Raw genomic sequence first — 15,648 nt, forward strand, 5'->3', positions numbered from 1 at the left:
CTACGGCTCACCCCCTTCAAGTCAGTAGCAAATGTTACCTTCTCAGGAGACCTACTTTGCCCACCCCTTAAAATCCTGCTACCCCAGCACTGCCATTCCCCTTTGCTGTGTATGCCCCTAATTAATTCTCAGCCTGTGGCCCACTGCCCATTTTCATGTGTCTTTACTCTTTGTCCCTTCTTTCACTGTTACAGCTCCCTCAGAGCAAACATTTCTGTCTGTTTGGTCACAGCTGTACCCCTAGTTGCCCAATAAATATCTGTTCAAGGAATATATTAATTTGTAGAGGGCTCTAATAAGACTCACTGGGCTTAATTTTACCCAATACCAACCTGTTTTACGTTTAAGCCCCTGGCCTTTCTGTTCTTGATCGCCAAAGGAACTTGGTCAATGTTTTCAATGTCCCACAGTCTCAAGGTCCTATCCTAGAACAAGTTAACAGAGGTCACCAAGTAGGCTGTGGTACATCCATTCAATGGAATATCATTTAATGGTGAAGGGAAACGAGCTCTCCAACCACTCAAAGGCAAGCAGGGACTTTAATGTGCACAGTTAAGCAAGAGAAGCCAGTCTGAAAAGACAACAGACTACAATTCCAACCATGTGACATTCCAGAAAAGGCAACACTATAAAAACAATAGAGGCATCTGTGGTTTCCAGGGATTCTAGAGATGAGTAGGTGAGGCACAGGGGACTTTTTTTTTTTTTTTTTAAGACAGAGTCTCACTTTGTCACGTTGGGGACCATCATAGCTCACAGCAAGCTTGAACTCTTGGGCTCAAGTGAGCCTCCTGCCTCAGCCTCCCAAGTAGCTGGGACCCGGTGTCTGCCACAACACCCAGCTAGTTTTTCTATTTTTATTTATTTATTTTGTAGAGACAGAGTCTCACTTTATGGCCCTCGGTAGAGTGCCATGGCCTCACACAGCTCACAGCAACCTCCAACTCCTGGGCTTAAGCGATTCTCAGTTTTTCTATTTTTAATAGAGACAGGGTCTTGCTCTTGCCCAGACTGGTCTCAAATTCCTAACCTCAAGCCGTCCATCTGCCTCAGCTTCCTAAAATACAGGCATGAGGTACTGCACCCAGCTGCCACAGGGAACGTTTAGGGCAGTGGCACTCTCCTGCATGCTACTGTAATAGTGACACGCATTTGGCAAAGCCCATAGAACTGTACAATGGGGAGAGTGGAACAATGTAAAGTATGGACTTCAGTTATTAATAAGGATGATAATTCCAGCACAGGATGCAGGCTGTTGACACTTGAGTTTAGCCTAATGGGACCTTGTCAGATTTCTATCCTCCAAAACGGTAAGGTATTAGGTTTGTGTTTTTTAATGTTTAAACAGTGTGGTCTGTGGCAATTTGTTAGAGAAGCAATAAAAAGCTAATACACTGAGCAGCCCTGCATTTCCTGATTCAGCAGTGGCAACTAAGTGTCTTGTGTGGGGGAACCAAAGGGGCATCTGGGGTAACATGTGTAGGCCCCTTGTCCGATTTTAGCATGGGTCGTGGTTCCTCAAACCATGGCCACAACAACAACAAGATGTCCCCTCAGCTCTTAGATACTTTGATTCGAAAGTTGGAGTATCCCTGGCTTATTGTACCCTCAATGAATCCCCAACAATAAAAAAAAAAAAAGAAAGTTGGAGTATCATATCATCTTCTGGATTTCTATGAAGACATGAAAAAATTACAGAAAACATAAGTAAAGAATGTTGGTATTTATGTGAATACCAACTAGACTTAGCTCATCTGCCTACATACTCAGCAAACAGGGCAAATGTAAATTTTGGCAAATCCCATTCATTCTATAATCTTCTGACCAAAGTCAATGAAATGCTGAACGGCTTTGTACATACGTTGTACACAACATTCCTTAAAAAGGAGTGTGGGCTCGGCACCCATAGCCCAATAGTTATGGCGCCAGCCACATACACTCGGGCTGGAGGGTTCGAACCTGGCCCCCGGCCAGCTAAACAACAATGGCAACTACAATAAAAAAATAAGAGAAGACATTTTTGCAAACTCACATGTTGCCTAGGTTTCAAATTTTTGCTGCAAGGCCGATTTACTTTTCATTAACTGAAATTCTGGTGATCTAAGCTAAGTTGCATTCAGCATAGTCAGCATCAAGCTAATGAGGTTTCATTGCAAAGCTTTTATTTTTAATCTGAAGGAAAACACGTTTAGGGCTTCTAAACACTAAAGAGAAAATTTTGGCTTTAGACCAAACTGGTGCCAAACTTCCAATGAAGTTCAAATTCATACAACCTGAACTTTATTCACAGGTTATCCTAATAGAGTAATTCTTAATTTTGCTCTATTGAACTGTCTTAAAATTTTCTGTTTCAAACAGCTAAGTTACTTGATTAAAACGATGTTTAAAATTTAAAAAAAAAAAAAAAAAAACAGGGCGGCGCCTGTGGCTCAAGGAGTAGGGCTCCGGTCCCATATGCCGGAGGTGGCGGGTTCAAACCCAGCCCCGGCCAAAAAAAAAAAAAAAAAATTGCTAGGCGTTGTGGCAGGTGCCTGTAGTCCCAGCTACTTGGGAGGCTGAGGCAAAAGAATCGCTTTAGCCCAAGAGATTGAGGTTGCTGTGAGCTGTGATGCAACAGCACTCTACGACTCTACAAGGGCGACAATGAGACTCTGCCTCAAAAAAAAAAAAAAGGAGTATGATTTGCTTACCTGTGATGTGTTTCGTAATGAAAGTTTTTAGCCACCTTTCCTCTTCTGCAAAATATACAGAAGCACTTAAGGAGTTGGGGTTTTTTTGTTTGTTTGTTTTTTGTTTTTGTTTTCATGGTGTATTATCTTTAAAAAATATGGAATGCAGCCGGGCGTTGTGGCCGGCGCCTATAGTCCCAGCTTCTCAGGAGGCTGAGGCAAGAGAATCACATAAGCCCAAGAGCTGGAGGTTGCTGTGAGCCGTGTGACGCCACGGCACTCTACCGAGGGCAGTAAAGTGAGACTCTGTCTCTACAAAAAAAAAAAATATGGAACGCTTCACGAATTTGCGTGTCATCCTTGTGCAGGAGCCATGCTAATCTTCTCTGTATCATTCCAATTAGTATATGTGCTGCCGAAGCAAGCACTATTTTTTGTTTTTTGTTTTTGTTTTTATTTTTGACAAAGGGACAGAGTCTCACTTTGTTGCCTTTTGCAGAATGCTGTGGTGTCACAGCTCACAGCAACCTCAAACTCCTGGGCTCGAGTGCTCTTCCTGCCTCAGCCTCCCAAGTAGCTGGAACTACAGGCGCCACCACACATCCGGCTATTTTTAGAGACAGGGTCTCACTCTTGCTCAGGCTGGTCTCAAATTCCTGAACTCAGGCAATCCACCCACCTCGGCCTCCCAAAGTGCTGGGATTACACTCGTGAGCCACCGAGCCCAGCCACTTAATGAGATTTTTGGTTACAGAAATGGAAGGAGGTATTTTACTTTAACATGTGCCCACATGATGGCTATTGCCATTTGTGGCCTGCCTTAAAATCCTATTTTTAAAGTGTGGGACAAGAAGAAAGGTCCCTAAATGTAAAATACACTAAGGAGAAGAATAAAGGAAAAAAAAATAGAATATTACAAAAATGTATATACCGTTTGTCCAAAACCATTTGATGATCTTTGAAGAGGCACGACAAGTTGTTCAATGATAGCTATAGATTGTGACAAAATTCATATAGTGGAAAAATGATTAATTTCTTAGAAATAAGACTGCTGCAGTACTCAAAAAAAAAAAAAAATTCACCAGAAAAGGGCAGCCAATTTAAACAGGACAGTCTCAGTTTCTTTACTAAAACTGTAAGTTATTTGGAATCCAACTTCAATGTCACAACTTGTTTTTGTTTTTTATAGAAATAGGGTCTTCTTCTGTCAGCAGGCTAGAGCGCAGTGCGTGACTATAGCTCACTGCAAGCCTTGAACTCTTGGGCAAGGGATTATCCTGTTCCATCCTCCCAAGTTGCTGGAACTATAGGCGCTTACCACCATGCCTAGCTAACATTTTTGTTTGTTTCTTTGAGACAGAGTCTCACTATATTGCCCTGGGTAGAGTGGTATGGCATCACAGCTCACAGCAACCTCAAATTCTTTGGCTCAAGTGATCCTAATCCCTCAGCCTCCCAAGTAGCTGGGACTGTAGGCACCCAGCACAACGCCCGGCTATTTTTTTAGAGACGGTGTCTTGCTCAGGCTGGTCTCAAACTCGTGAGCTCAAGCAATCTACCTGACTTGGCCTCCCAGACTGCTGGAATTACAGGCGTGAGCCACTGCACCCATCCTTAATGACCAGCTAACTTGTTTGTATTGTTTTATTTTATAGAGATGGGGGGCTCACTGTATTGCTCCTGCTACTCTTGAACTCCTGGCCCCACGCAGTCCTCCTGCTCAGCCTCCCAAAGTGCTAGGGTTACAGGCATGAGCCATTGTGCCCAGCCCAATATCCCATGTTTTTATTGCCTCTGTGACGTAATGCCTTTTTCTCTGGGTGGGGGGAGATTTAACTTATGATGACATAGAGTGTGCTTCAAAGCTTTTAAAAATGATGTGTATTTTGGATACATATACCTTCTAGCATGAACTTATAGTGGCAAAGTACCTAATCGCCAAATGCTTGGTCTATGAAAACGAGCTTATGAATTTAGTACATTTGGACATTTTTGGAGAGCTGGAAGATAAAACCTGCCAATCTAAAGAATTTATTGTTGCCTGTAAGTAAAATCTTTTTTTTTTTTTTTTGACACAGTCTTGCTTTGTTGCCCTGGGTAGAGTGCCGTGGCATCATAGCTCACAGCAACCTCAAACTCCTGCATTTGAATAATCCTCTTGCTTCAGCCTCCTGAGTAGCTGGGACTACAGGCACTTGCCACAATGCCTGGCTGGTTTCTCTATTTTTAGTAGAGATAGTGGTCTTGCTCTTGGTTAGGCTGGTCTGGAAAACCTGACCTCAAGCAACCCACCTGCCTTGGCCTCCCAGAGTGTTAGGATTACAGGCATGAGTCACTGCGCCCAGACAGTAAACTCTTTAAGTATTCTATGCTTGGACAGTTTTATTGAGAGGGTATTTAGTTTGATGTTACCACACTGGGCTGACACCAAGAATCAGTATAAGATAGGCTTGCTCACAACAGAGTCATGTATCAAAGTGGCTACTACACTTGACAGAATTCTGCTTTCCCACCCATACATGCAAGAAAGGTGTCCTACAGCCTGCAGGCGTTTCAGACAAGAATTATCAGAAACAGGGGTTGTGCCTGTGGCTCAGGGAGTAGTTCACCAGCCCCATACACCGAGGGTGGTGGGTTCAAACCTGGTTCTGGCCAAACTGCAACAAGAAAAATAGCAGGGCACCTGTAGGTCCAGAAGCCCAAGAGCTGGAGGTTGCTGTGAGCTGTGACGCCACGGCATTCTACTGAGGGTGACAAAGTGAGACTCTATCTTAAAATCCTTGCCAAATTCAATATCATGAAGATTTTCTGCAACGTTTTCTTCTAAGAGTTTTATAGTTTTAGCTCTCATGTTTAGGTCTTGAACCATTTGAATTAATTTTTGGTATATTGTATAGGAAAAAGCTGCAATTTCATTCTTTTGATGTAGATATCCAGTTTTTTCAATACCATTTGTTAAAAAGGTTGTCGTTTTCCTATTGAACGATCTTGGTGCCCTTACTGGAAATTAATTGACCATACAAGTGAGGTCAGCTTTCTATTCTATTTCTTTGGTCTGTAAGTCTGTTCTTATACTGGCACTGTTCAAATGCTATAGACTTGTAATCAAGTTTTATAATCAGCGAGTGTGAGTTCTCTACCTTTATTTTTCTCCTTCTTGGGGTGGCGCCTGTGGTTCAGTGAGTAGGGCGCCGGCCCCATATACCAAGGGTGGCGGGTTCAAACCCAGCCCCAGCTGAACTGTAACAAAAAAAATATATAGCTGGGTGTTGTGGTGGGCGCCTGTAGTCCCAGCTACTCGGGAGGCTGAGGCAGGAGAATCGCTTAAGCCCAGAGTTGGAGGTTGCTGTGAGCTGTGTGAGGCCACGGCACTCTACCGAGGGCCATAAAGTGAGACTCTGTCTCTACAAAAACAAAAAACATATTTTTCTCCTTCTTCTTCGAAATTGTTTTGGCTATTCAGTGCCCCTTGCAATTCCATAGGAAAAGATTGTTGGAATTTTGATAGAGGTTGTGATGAATCTGTAGATGACTTTGGGTAGGATTGACCGAAAGATGTTATGTCTTCCTATCCATGAACATAGAGTGTCTTCCCATTTATTTACATACCCTTTAATTTCTTTTTTTGAGACAGAGTCTCACTTGTCACCCTCTGTACAGTGCCATAGCCTCACAGCTCACAGCAACCTCAAACTCTTGGGCTTAAGCGATTCTCTTGCCTCAGCCTGCCAAGAAGCTGGCACCACAGGTACCCATCACAGCGCAGGTTATTTTTTGTTGCAGTTGTCATTGTTGTTTAGCTGGCCCAGGCTGGGTTCAAACCCTCCAGCCTCGGTGTGTGTGGCTGGCACCGTAACCACTGTGCTACGGACGCCGAGACTAAGTATCCTTTAATTTCTTTCAGCAATGTAGTGACCTGCTCTTCCCATCACTGTGCTGCAGGCCTTACCCTTGCCTGGCTGTGACACTGCCCTATAGCACCACTGGAGAAGTGATGGGAAGAGCAGGTCACAACATCCTTGTGTTTCTAGTTTTCAGTGTGTGAGTCTTTTACCACCTTGGTTAGATTTATTTGTAAGTATTCTTTTTAGATTCCATTGTAAATGGGATTGCTTATTTTTTTTCAGATTGTTCATCGCTGGTGTATAGAAACACGACTGATTCTTGTGTGTTGATTGTGTACCCTGAAACTTTGTTGAATTCCTTTATTAGCTTAGTAGCTTTCTTGTGGATTCTTTGTTGTTTTCTATATACAGGGTGGCCAGAAAGTTCGTGTGCAGTTTGATCTTGTGTATGATCGTGCTTCCGGGAACAGAAATAGTTTTATCTCAGGCCAGGTGTGGTAGCTCACGCCTGTGATCCCAGCACTCCGGGAGGCGGAGGCGGGTGGATTGCTTGAGCTCAGCAGTTTGAGACCAGCCCAAGCAATAGTGAGACCCCATCTCTACTGAAAATACGAAGACACCTGTAGTCTCAGCTACTCGGGAGGCTGAGGCAGCAGGATCACTTGAGCCCAGGAGTTTGAGGTTGCTGTGAGTTATACTTATACCTTAGCACTCTACCAGGGTGACACAGTGAGACTGCCAAATAAGAAAGAGAAACAAAAAGAAACAGTTTTATCTCTTCCCTTCCAATTTGGATGTCTGTTATCCCCTTTTTTTTTTTTTTTTAAATCTGATAGCTCTGTCTAGAACTTCCACTGTCTTATTGAACAGTAGCAGTGAAAGCCATCCTGGTGGGGTTTTTTTGTTGTTGTTGTTGTTTTTTCAGACAAAGTCTCACTTTGTCGCCCTCAGTAGAGTGCTGTGACGTCACAGCTCACCACAACCTCCAACTCTTGGCATTAAGCGATTCTCTTGCCTCAGCCTCTCTAGTAGCTGGGATTACAGGCGCCTGCCACAATGCCGGGGTATTTTTTGTTGCAATTCTCATTGCTGTTTTAGCTGGCCGGGGCCAGGTTTGAACCTGCCACCCTCGGTATTTGGGGCCGATGCTCTACCCACTGAGCCACAGGTGCCTCCCACCATCTTGGTCTTGATCTTGGTTTTAGGAAGAATACTTTTAGTCTTCCACCATTGAGCATAATGTTAGCTGTGGGTTTTTCATAAATACCATTTATAATGTGGAAATATTTTCCTTTTATTCCTAGTTTTCTGGGAATTTTATTATTCTTGTTGTTGCAAAAGGCTTTTTGAATTTTCCAAATGCCTTTTTTCTGTGTCAGTTGAGATGATCAAATGTAGCCCCGTCCCCTTGATCTATTAATGTGATATATTACATTGATTTTATGTTGTACCATCCTGTAGCCCTGGGATAAATCCCATTTGGTCATGGCAAATAATCTTTTTAATGTACTGCTGGATTATATTTGCTAATGTTTTGTTGAGGATATTTGCATCTCTATTGATAAGGGATCTTGATCTGTAATTTTTTTTTCTTCTGATATCTTTCTTTTCTTTAAGATAGGGTCTCACTCAGTTACCCCAGGCTAGAGTGCTGAGGCATCAGCCCAGCTCACAGCAACCTCAAACTCCTGAGTTAAAGCCATCCTCCTGCCTGAGCCTCCCCAGTAGCTGAGACTACAGGTACCTGCCAAATGTTTCCTATTTTTGGTAGAGACAAGGTCTCAGTCTGTTCTCAGACTTCTGAGCTCAAGTGATCCTCCTGCCTCAGCCTCTCAGAGCTAGGATTACAGGCCACATCCAGTGTCTTGTGGCACTTATATACAGCTTTGGTATCAAGGTAATTGCTTTGTATTAAATACAAGTAGTATCTATTTAAGCAGTCCTATAGTATTTATGTCTTTTCAAATAATCTTATATCTATGTATCTTAAGAACATATAATAATATGTCCTACAAAATTTAAAAATTCAAGAATAATGTTTTAAAAGGCACAGTAAAGTGCTATATCAGAAGACAGAAAGAAACATTATAAATTTTTTTTGTGGCTCAGCCCCCATAGCACAGTGGTTAAAGTACCAGCCACATACACCCAGGCTGGTGGTTTTGAACCCAGCCCTGGCCAGCTGAACAATGACAACTGCAACAAAAAAATAGCTGGGCGTTGTGGAGGGAGCCTGAAGTTCCAGCTATTTGGGAGACTGAGGCAAGAGAATCGCTTTAGCCCAAGAGTTTGAGGTTGCTATGAGCCATGACGCCAAGCACTCTACCCAGGGCAACATAGTAAGACTGTCTCAAAAAATAAAATTTTTTTGTTTTTCTTAAACATATTTGTTTAATTAGCCCTAATGTTAATTACCACTAATTGATGATATTAGCTCATCTTATTGTTGTTTTGTTTAAATAATAGTATTCATGTAACAGAAAAGTTAAAATACAGAATAATATATATGATTTCAAGTACACACTTATTTTTATAATTTTATATTAAAGTAATAACCCATACCATGCAATTCTTTATTACATATTACAGTATTAGGGAGCATTGGTCTGGTATGTCTTTGCCCCAGGTTGGTTTTCTGAACATTTGGTCATGCTGGACTGAGTCTTCCCCACAGTCTCCTGGATCTAGAAACCTCCAGCCTAGGATATGACATGCTCAGGGGGGTCAATCCCCACTCCTCAGGTGCTCACACCTGGAGGACAGCCCTTGGGATATCCTGGGCTAGCTGTCATGCATCATTCGAGCAGGAATTTCCAGATGCAGGGATGTGGGGAGGGAAGACCCTCCCGGGACCTTGGGTGCTCTCTGCTTGTCTGTGAGCTGATGCCGTCCCTCGGAGGCCCCATGTTGACGCCATCCCTCACCAATCTGGCCAGACTATTCCTTTAGCAAAGCTCAAAGGTCAGTGGTACAGACACAGAAACAGCCGGCAGCTCCCCAGGAACTGCTCTGTACATTCCCAGATAGCTCCCTGAGTGGGGATGCCCTGGCCAGGTGTAGACATCTGGCTGACCCCACCAGGGAATTTTACACTTGTCAGTAACACTTCTGCTACACCAGTCCAGCCAAATGCGATGGACAGTGTAAGTTACTCAAAGCTTAGAGCACTTTAGGCCAGGTGCGGTGGCTCATGCTCATAATCCGAGCACTCTGGGAGTCTGAGGCAGGAGGATCCCCGGAGTATGAGGCCAACATAGCAAGACCCCACCTCTACCAAAAATGTAATTTTTTTTCTCATTAGCTAGGCATGTTGGCACAGGCTTGTTGTCCCAGCTACTCAGGAAGCTGAGGTGGGAGAATCGCTTGAGCCTGGGAGTAGGAGGTTGCAGTGAGCTGTGATTATATCACGGTACTCTAGCAGCCTGGGCGACAGAGCAATACCCTGTCTCTTAAAAAGAGAAAAAAAAATGTTGGCTACTTTTACCTTTGAAGCAGATAGGACCCATTTCTTGTTGTTACTAATGGCGACATCCATCACCCAGTCATTATGGCCCTAAAGAAAAATTAGATCTTAATGAGGACATAGAGAAAATGCCTTTATATGAACAACAAAAAGAAAACCAAAAGCATCAAAGTCAAAAGCCCAATGCTTCTCACACTTAAGAGCAACTAATTGTGTCCCTGTTTTCATCAGTAACATTCAAGGTGGAATACGAAGTGTGAAGCTGTCATATGTGTACCCGTCATGGCACTGTGTGTGTTTTGTTTTTGTTTTGTTCTTTTTTTTTGAGACAAGAGTCTCACTTTGTGGCCCTCGGTAGAGTGCTGTAGCATCATAGCTCACAGCAACCTCAAACTCTTAGGCTCCAGTGATCCCCTTGCCTCAGCTTCCCAAGTAGCTGGGACTACAGGCGTCCACCACAATGCCCCGGGTAGTTTTTCTATTTTTAGTAGAAATGGGGTCTCATTCTTGCTCAGGCTGGTCTCAAACTCCTGAGCTCAAGCAATTCACCTGCCTCGGCCTCCCAGAGTGCTGGGATTATAGGCATGAGCCACTGCGCCAGGCCTGTATGCGTGTTTCTTTTTCTTTTTCTTTTTCTTTTTTTGAGACAGAGCCTCAAGCTGTCACCCTGGGTAGAGTGCCGTGGCATTACAGCTCACAGCAATCTCCAACTCCTGGGCTCAAGCAAGTCTCCTGCCTCCACCTCCCAAGTAACTGGGACTACAGGCGCCCGCCACAGTGCCCTTCTGTTTTTTGGTTGCAGCCGTCATTGTTGTTTGGCAGCCCCGGGCTGGTTTTGAACCCACCAGCTCAGGTGTATGTGGCTGGCGCCTTAGTCACTTGAGCCACAGGCGCCAAGCCTGTGTGTTTCTATTTAAATGGTAGTGGAAAAAGAAATAAAAAGATTATTTCCCAGCTGGGGACTATTGTTTGCATTCTTTGTTCTAGGAAATACCACTCAGCTTTTGGCTGCAAAACCAATCCACTGTGGCTTAAGAAAAAGGGAGTTGTTTCCCTCTGGTGAGAAGGAGCTCAGAGGAGAGAAGTCATTGCTGTTTGGACACTTAATGATGGTCAGTTCTGAGTCAGCATCTCTACGATTAAAGTACTGTGTATAACAAAAGGACAGAAATTTGAGGATGGAAGAACAGAAAGAGAGGAGAGAGAATAGAGCAACCTATGGGGGCACACAGGGACTTTAAGCATGAGGAAGTTTAACGCCCAGTTTTGAACTGTTTATCTGCTGTGATATAAACTCCCTGTGTCCCCACAAAAACCAAGGAAAGGAGGGTTCAGACAGACCAGCCTGGGGGCCTGACATGTGCTGTGCAAGGAGACATGGTGTCCCTTGGGTCCCTGGGGACAGACAGACCAAGAGTCACGGGTGCAGGCATTAGCAGCCAAAGGTGACTGTGAGATGGCTCGCACGACCAGGGAGCATGCTGAAATCTTAGGGTGTGGGGCTCCTGGAACAGGGGCATGGACTGAGCGGAGCCTGGGTTTCTGTGTGCTAGTTAACACATCCCCTCTCCTAGTGCCACTTTGCAGCCAGATAGATTCAGTTGCTCCCCCCAGCCCCCACTGTGGAGCTCACGGCTGTCGCAGCCTGCCGCCTGCCTGCTGCCTGACAGCATTCATCCCTCTGCACAGCACTTCCTGCTGTTCTCCGAGACTTTCCTGCCTCGGGGCTATTACATTTGCTTGTCCATCTGCCTGGAATACCATCCCCAAGATCCTCACTTTCCAGTCCCTCCCAGCCATCCAGTTCTCCGCGCTCCCTGCCTGGGCGCTGCAGGTTAGTCCCCTGTTCCTAACATGTCTCCCTGGTGTGTTTCCCCCACACTGTCAGTGATTTGCTTGCTGGTTTCTGGTCTGTCCTTTCCCACAGATGTGTCAGCTCCATCTAGGTCTGTGGCACCCACTGCTGTATCCCCAGCACTCAGCACCCAGCACGGAATGACGAAGGAATGACACTCAGATCCCGGCATCTGTACCTTCAAGGAGAGCTTCCGGTAGCCTTCTCCTACATCCCAAATAGCCACGGTCCTGTCGAGCCCCCCAGAAATGAGAAAAGAGCCTGCAATACAAATGAGAGAGTCAGGGGACGGGGTCATCTCCCCCGGCCACGCGCGTCCCCCTCGGGTGGGTCTAGGGCACCACCACAGCTCACCCTGATGACACTGAAACCCCTTCGTGGTGTGGCTCAGTGACACCCCCCCAACTATTCACAGCCAATTCTCATTATTCACGGCAGTTGTGTTCTACAAAGGTACTGCAAATACTGAGTTAGCAAATACGGAATCATGGCACCTAGGAGAAATACGCAAGCCTCCGGTCACAACATTTTCATCCATCCAGCAGTATACAACCTCGTTTTATGTGTGTTTCTGTTTGAAGACGCTTCAGTTAATACATACCATTATTGAGGTCTCAGGTAACAGGACTACAAGTCACACCCGAGTGAAGCCTAGCTCACACGTCTTTTCACATCACAGCCATCTTGGGCTTAGGAACTCTAGACACCACTTCACTCAGTTTGGGGAGCATTTTCTTTTTCTTTGTCTTTTTTTACTTTTTTTCTTTTCAGACAGAGTCTTACTCTGTTGCCCAGGCCAGAGTCCTGTGGTGTCAGCCTAGGACACAGCAACCTCAAACTCCTAGGCTCAAGCGATCCTCTTGCCTCAGCCTCCCAAGTAGCTGAGACTACAGATGCCCACCACAATGCCTGCCTAATTTTTCCATTTTTAGAAAAATAAATTAAAAACAGCGAAATTCTGACTTTTTTTTTTCTTTCTCAAAGAAGAAGACATTTAAAAGCTATGCCCATAACCCTAGCACTCTGGGAGGCCAAGGGACGTAGATCACCTGAGCTCAAGAGTTTAAGACCAGCCTGAACAAGAGTGAAACCTTGGGGTCAGCACCCATAGCTCAGTGAGTAGGGTGCCACCACATATATGAAGGCTGTCGGGTTCGAGCCAGCCCAGGCCTACTAAACAAAGACACCTGCAACCAAAAAATAGCCAGGTGTTGTGGTGGGCGCCTGTAGGCCCAGCCACTTGGGAGACTGAGGCAAGAGAATCGCTTAAGCCCAAGAGTTGGAGGTTGCTGTGAGCTGTGACGCCACAGCACTCTACCAAGGGTGACATAGAGACTCTGCCTCAAAAAAAAAAAAAAAAAGAGCGAAACCTTGTCTCTACTAAAAATAGACAAATTAGTCAAGTGTTGTGGCAGGCACCTCTAGTCCCAGCTACTCGGGAGGCTTAGGTAGGAAAGTCACTTGAGCCCAGGAGTTTGAGGTTGCTGTCAGCCAGGCTGAGGCTACAATGCTCTAGCCTTAGCAGTAGAGAGGAAACTGTCTAAAACAAAACAAAGCAGCAGCCTGGGCACCCATAGCTCAGTGGTTAGAGCACCAGCCACATGCACTAGGGCTGGTGGGTTCGAACCTGACCCAAGCCTGCTAAAAAAAAAATAGCTGGGCGTTGTGGCAGGCGCCTGTAGTCCCAGCTACTTGGGAGCCTGAGGCAAGAGAATCTCTTGAGCCCAAGAGTTGGAGGTGGCTGTGAGCTATGATGCTGTGGCACTCTACTGAGGGTGACAAAGTGAGACTCTGTCTCAAAAAACAAAACAAACAAAAAGCAGCAGAATCATCAACAAAAAAGCCCAATATAAAAAAGTTGGCACCAAATAGACCACAAAGAAGACACTTCCCTCTGTGAGAGCTGGAACGAAAGAGAAATCCCACCTGTTCAACCACACCTGAGAATGTGTGCCTGGGGCGACTCACATGTTTTGCTGCTCTGCACATATCCATTAATAACCTTGCAGCTGCAAACACCACAAGCAGTGATTTTAGGGTTACAGAGTTTAGCAAGTAGGTGAACTGACAAACGCAGAATCCGTACGTGATGCTGAACTCATCACAGCCAAAGACAGAAGCTGGTGGGGCAACTCACAGTGGGAGACTGACTTAGCCAAGGGATGCTGCTTAAGAGGCGAAGTTGCTCGGAAACACCCTAGCATCTCTCAAGGCAGGTCTTGATTGCCTGTGTGCCTGCTGGGGGTCTCCAGACACACAGAGCAAGCCGCACCTCTCACTAGGGTGGGGTAGTACACACATGGCTCCTAGTTGTCTAGAGCCGCCACCTCCTCACTGGGGCTAGTCGCCCATGGCAGCTCCTTGTCATGGCACCTGTTCAAATTCATGCCTCTTCGGGAGTGGTGACTGACACCTGTAATCTTAGTACCCTGGGAAGCTGGGGCAGGTGGGTTTCTTGAGCTCAGGGGTTCAAGACCAGCTTTAGCAACAGCAAGACCTCATCTCTACTAAAAATAAAAAAACTAGCTGGACCTTGTGGTGGGCACCTGTTGTCCTGGCTACTCAGGAGGCTGTAGCAGGAGGATCGCTTGAGCCCAGGAGTGTGAGGTTGCTGTGAGCTATGATGGTGCGGTAATCTACCCAGGACGACAGAGTGGGATTCTGTCTAAAAAAAAAAAAATCCATGCCTCTTCATCCTGAAACAGCTCCTCCAACTTTTTCCTGCCTACTCCATCCCTCTGGGTTATCCAAACTCTAGCACTGAGGGTAGGCAAGTAACCTAGACCAGGCCAATAAGACCTTTCCATCTACCTGGCCAATCAGACCTTTTCATCCACTGCTAAGTGATTGGTTCAGAGATGGGCCTGTGTCCCGAGCTGAGCCAAAAGGAGTCTTCCCTGGAACTTATACTGTCACCAGCAGACAAAGAGTGTCTCTTTCTCCAGCAGCCAGAACCAGGTTGGCTGGACCACCAGAGGCCATCTCTGCCTCCTGAAGGGGAGAGGCCACTCCAAGAAGGAAACTGAGTTGAGAGACAGGGTGTAGAAGCTGTGTTCCTGAGACTATTGTTTTAGTCTCTGGATCCAGCATGCCCACGGTCAGTTTGGACTTTTCCATTAGAGAAGTAAATAAACTTCTTGCTCAAGCCATATTGAGCTGAGTTTCTGCCTCTTGTAAAATTGTGCCTATGAATTTCCCTCTTGGCTTTTTTGTTCTCATGAGAGAGAAAATCCACCCTCACTGTTGGCATCATTGGAAAGCGCTTTTCTGCATATATTTAGGGAAGGCCATCTGAGTGGGGTGGGAGAAGCCCTGCCCAGGACTGCCTGGGAGCAGAGTCCTTCTATTAAGTGTTAATTACTCACTGTCTCTGGCAAAGTAGCAGGAGCTGATGGAACCTTCGTGGCCCTGCATCAGAGTCACACAGGCTCCCCGGTTTCGAAACTCCCCAGTATGGATGTTCCATATTTTTAAGCTTTTATCCCAGGAGCATGTACACAGGAAATGGCCACTGAAGGTAAAACAGCAGTTGGAGATGGCGTTGGAATGAGCCCTGAAACACACATGGAAGAGGTTCTGGGTCAGCGCTCACTGGACTATCATCCTCCAGGGAGACCTGAAACATACCCCAAACAGGCTCATGGACACCAGGCCTGAACTGTCACCCTCTGCCATGAAGACACACCTCACAGGGGTTCATGGACACCAGGCCTAGACCGTCATCCTCTGCCATGAAGACACACCTCACAGGGGTTCATGGACACCACGCCTAGACCATCACCCTCTGCCATGAAGACACACCTCACAGGGGTTCAT

General features: G+C 45.6%; 1 protein-coding gene and 1 non-coding gene across 2 annotated transcripts in view; both read right to left on the bottom strand.

The window, feature by feature from the left end:
• The window catches only part of WDR88 (WD repeat domain 88), a 53,458-nt gene that overhangs the window by 2,968 nt on the left and 34,842 nt on the right, over positions 1–15,648 (bottom strand). Inside the window, exons 7-10 of the mRNA XM_053606190.1 lie at positions 15,198–15,385; positions 12,011–12,093; positions 9,999–10,067; positions 333–425 (exon numbers count right to left, since the gene is read on the bottom strand). Of these exons, the coding sequence (XP_053462165.1) occupies positions 333–425; positions 9,999–10,067; positions 12,011–12,093; positions 15,198–15,385 (433 nt within the window). The remainder of the gene's footprint in view (positions 1–332; positions 426–9,998; positions 10,068–12,010; positions 12,094–15,197; positions 15,386–15,648) is intronic.
• Positions 2,993–3,097, bottom strand: LOC128597833 (U6 spliceosomal RNA). Its single transcript, XR_008383390.1, has one exon. It is a non-coding gene; the product is annotated as a U6 spliceosomal RNA (small nuclear RNA).

The sequence above is a fragment of the Nycticebus coucang genome, chromosome 10, assembly GCF_027406575.1.
Source record: "Nycticebus coucang isolate mNycCou1 chromosome 10, mNycCou1.pri, whole genome shotgun sequence".
Classification (NCBI taxonomy): Eukaryota; Metazoa; Chordata; class Mammalia; order Primates; family Lorisidae; genus Nycticebus; species Nycticebus coucang.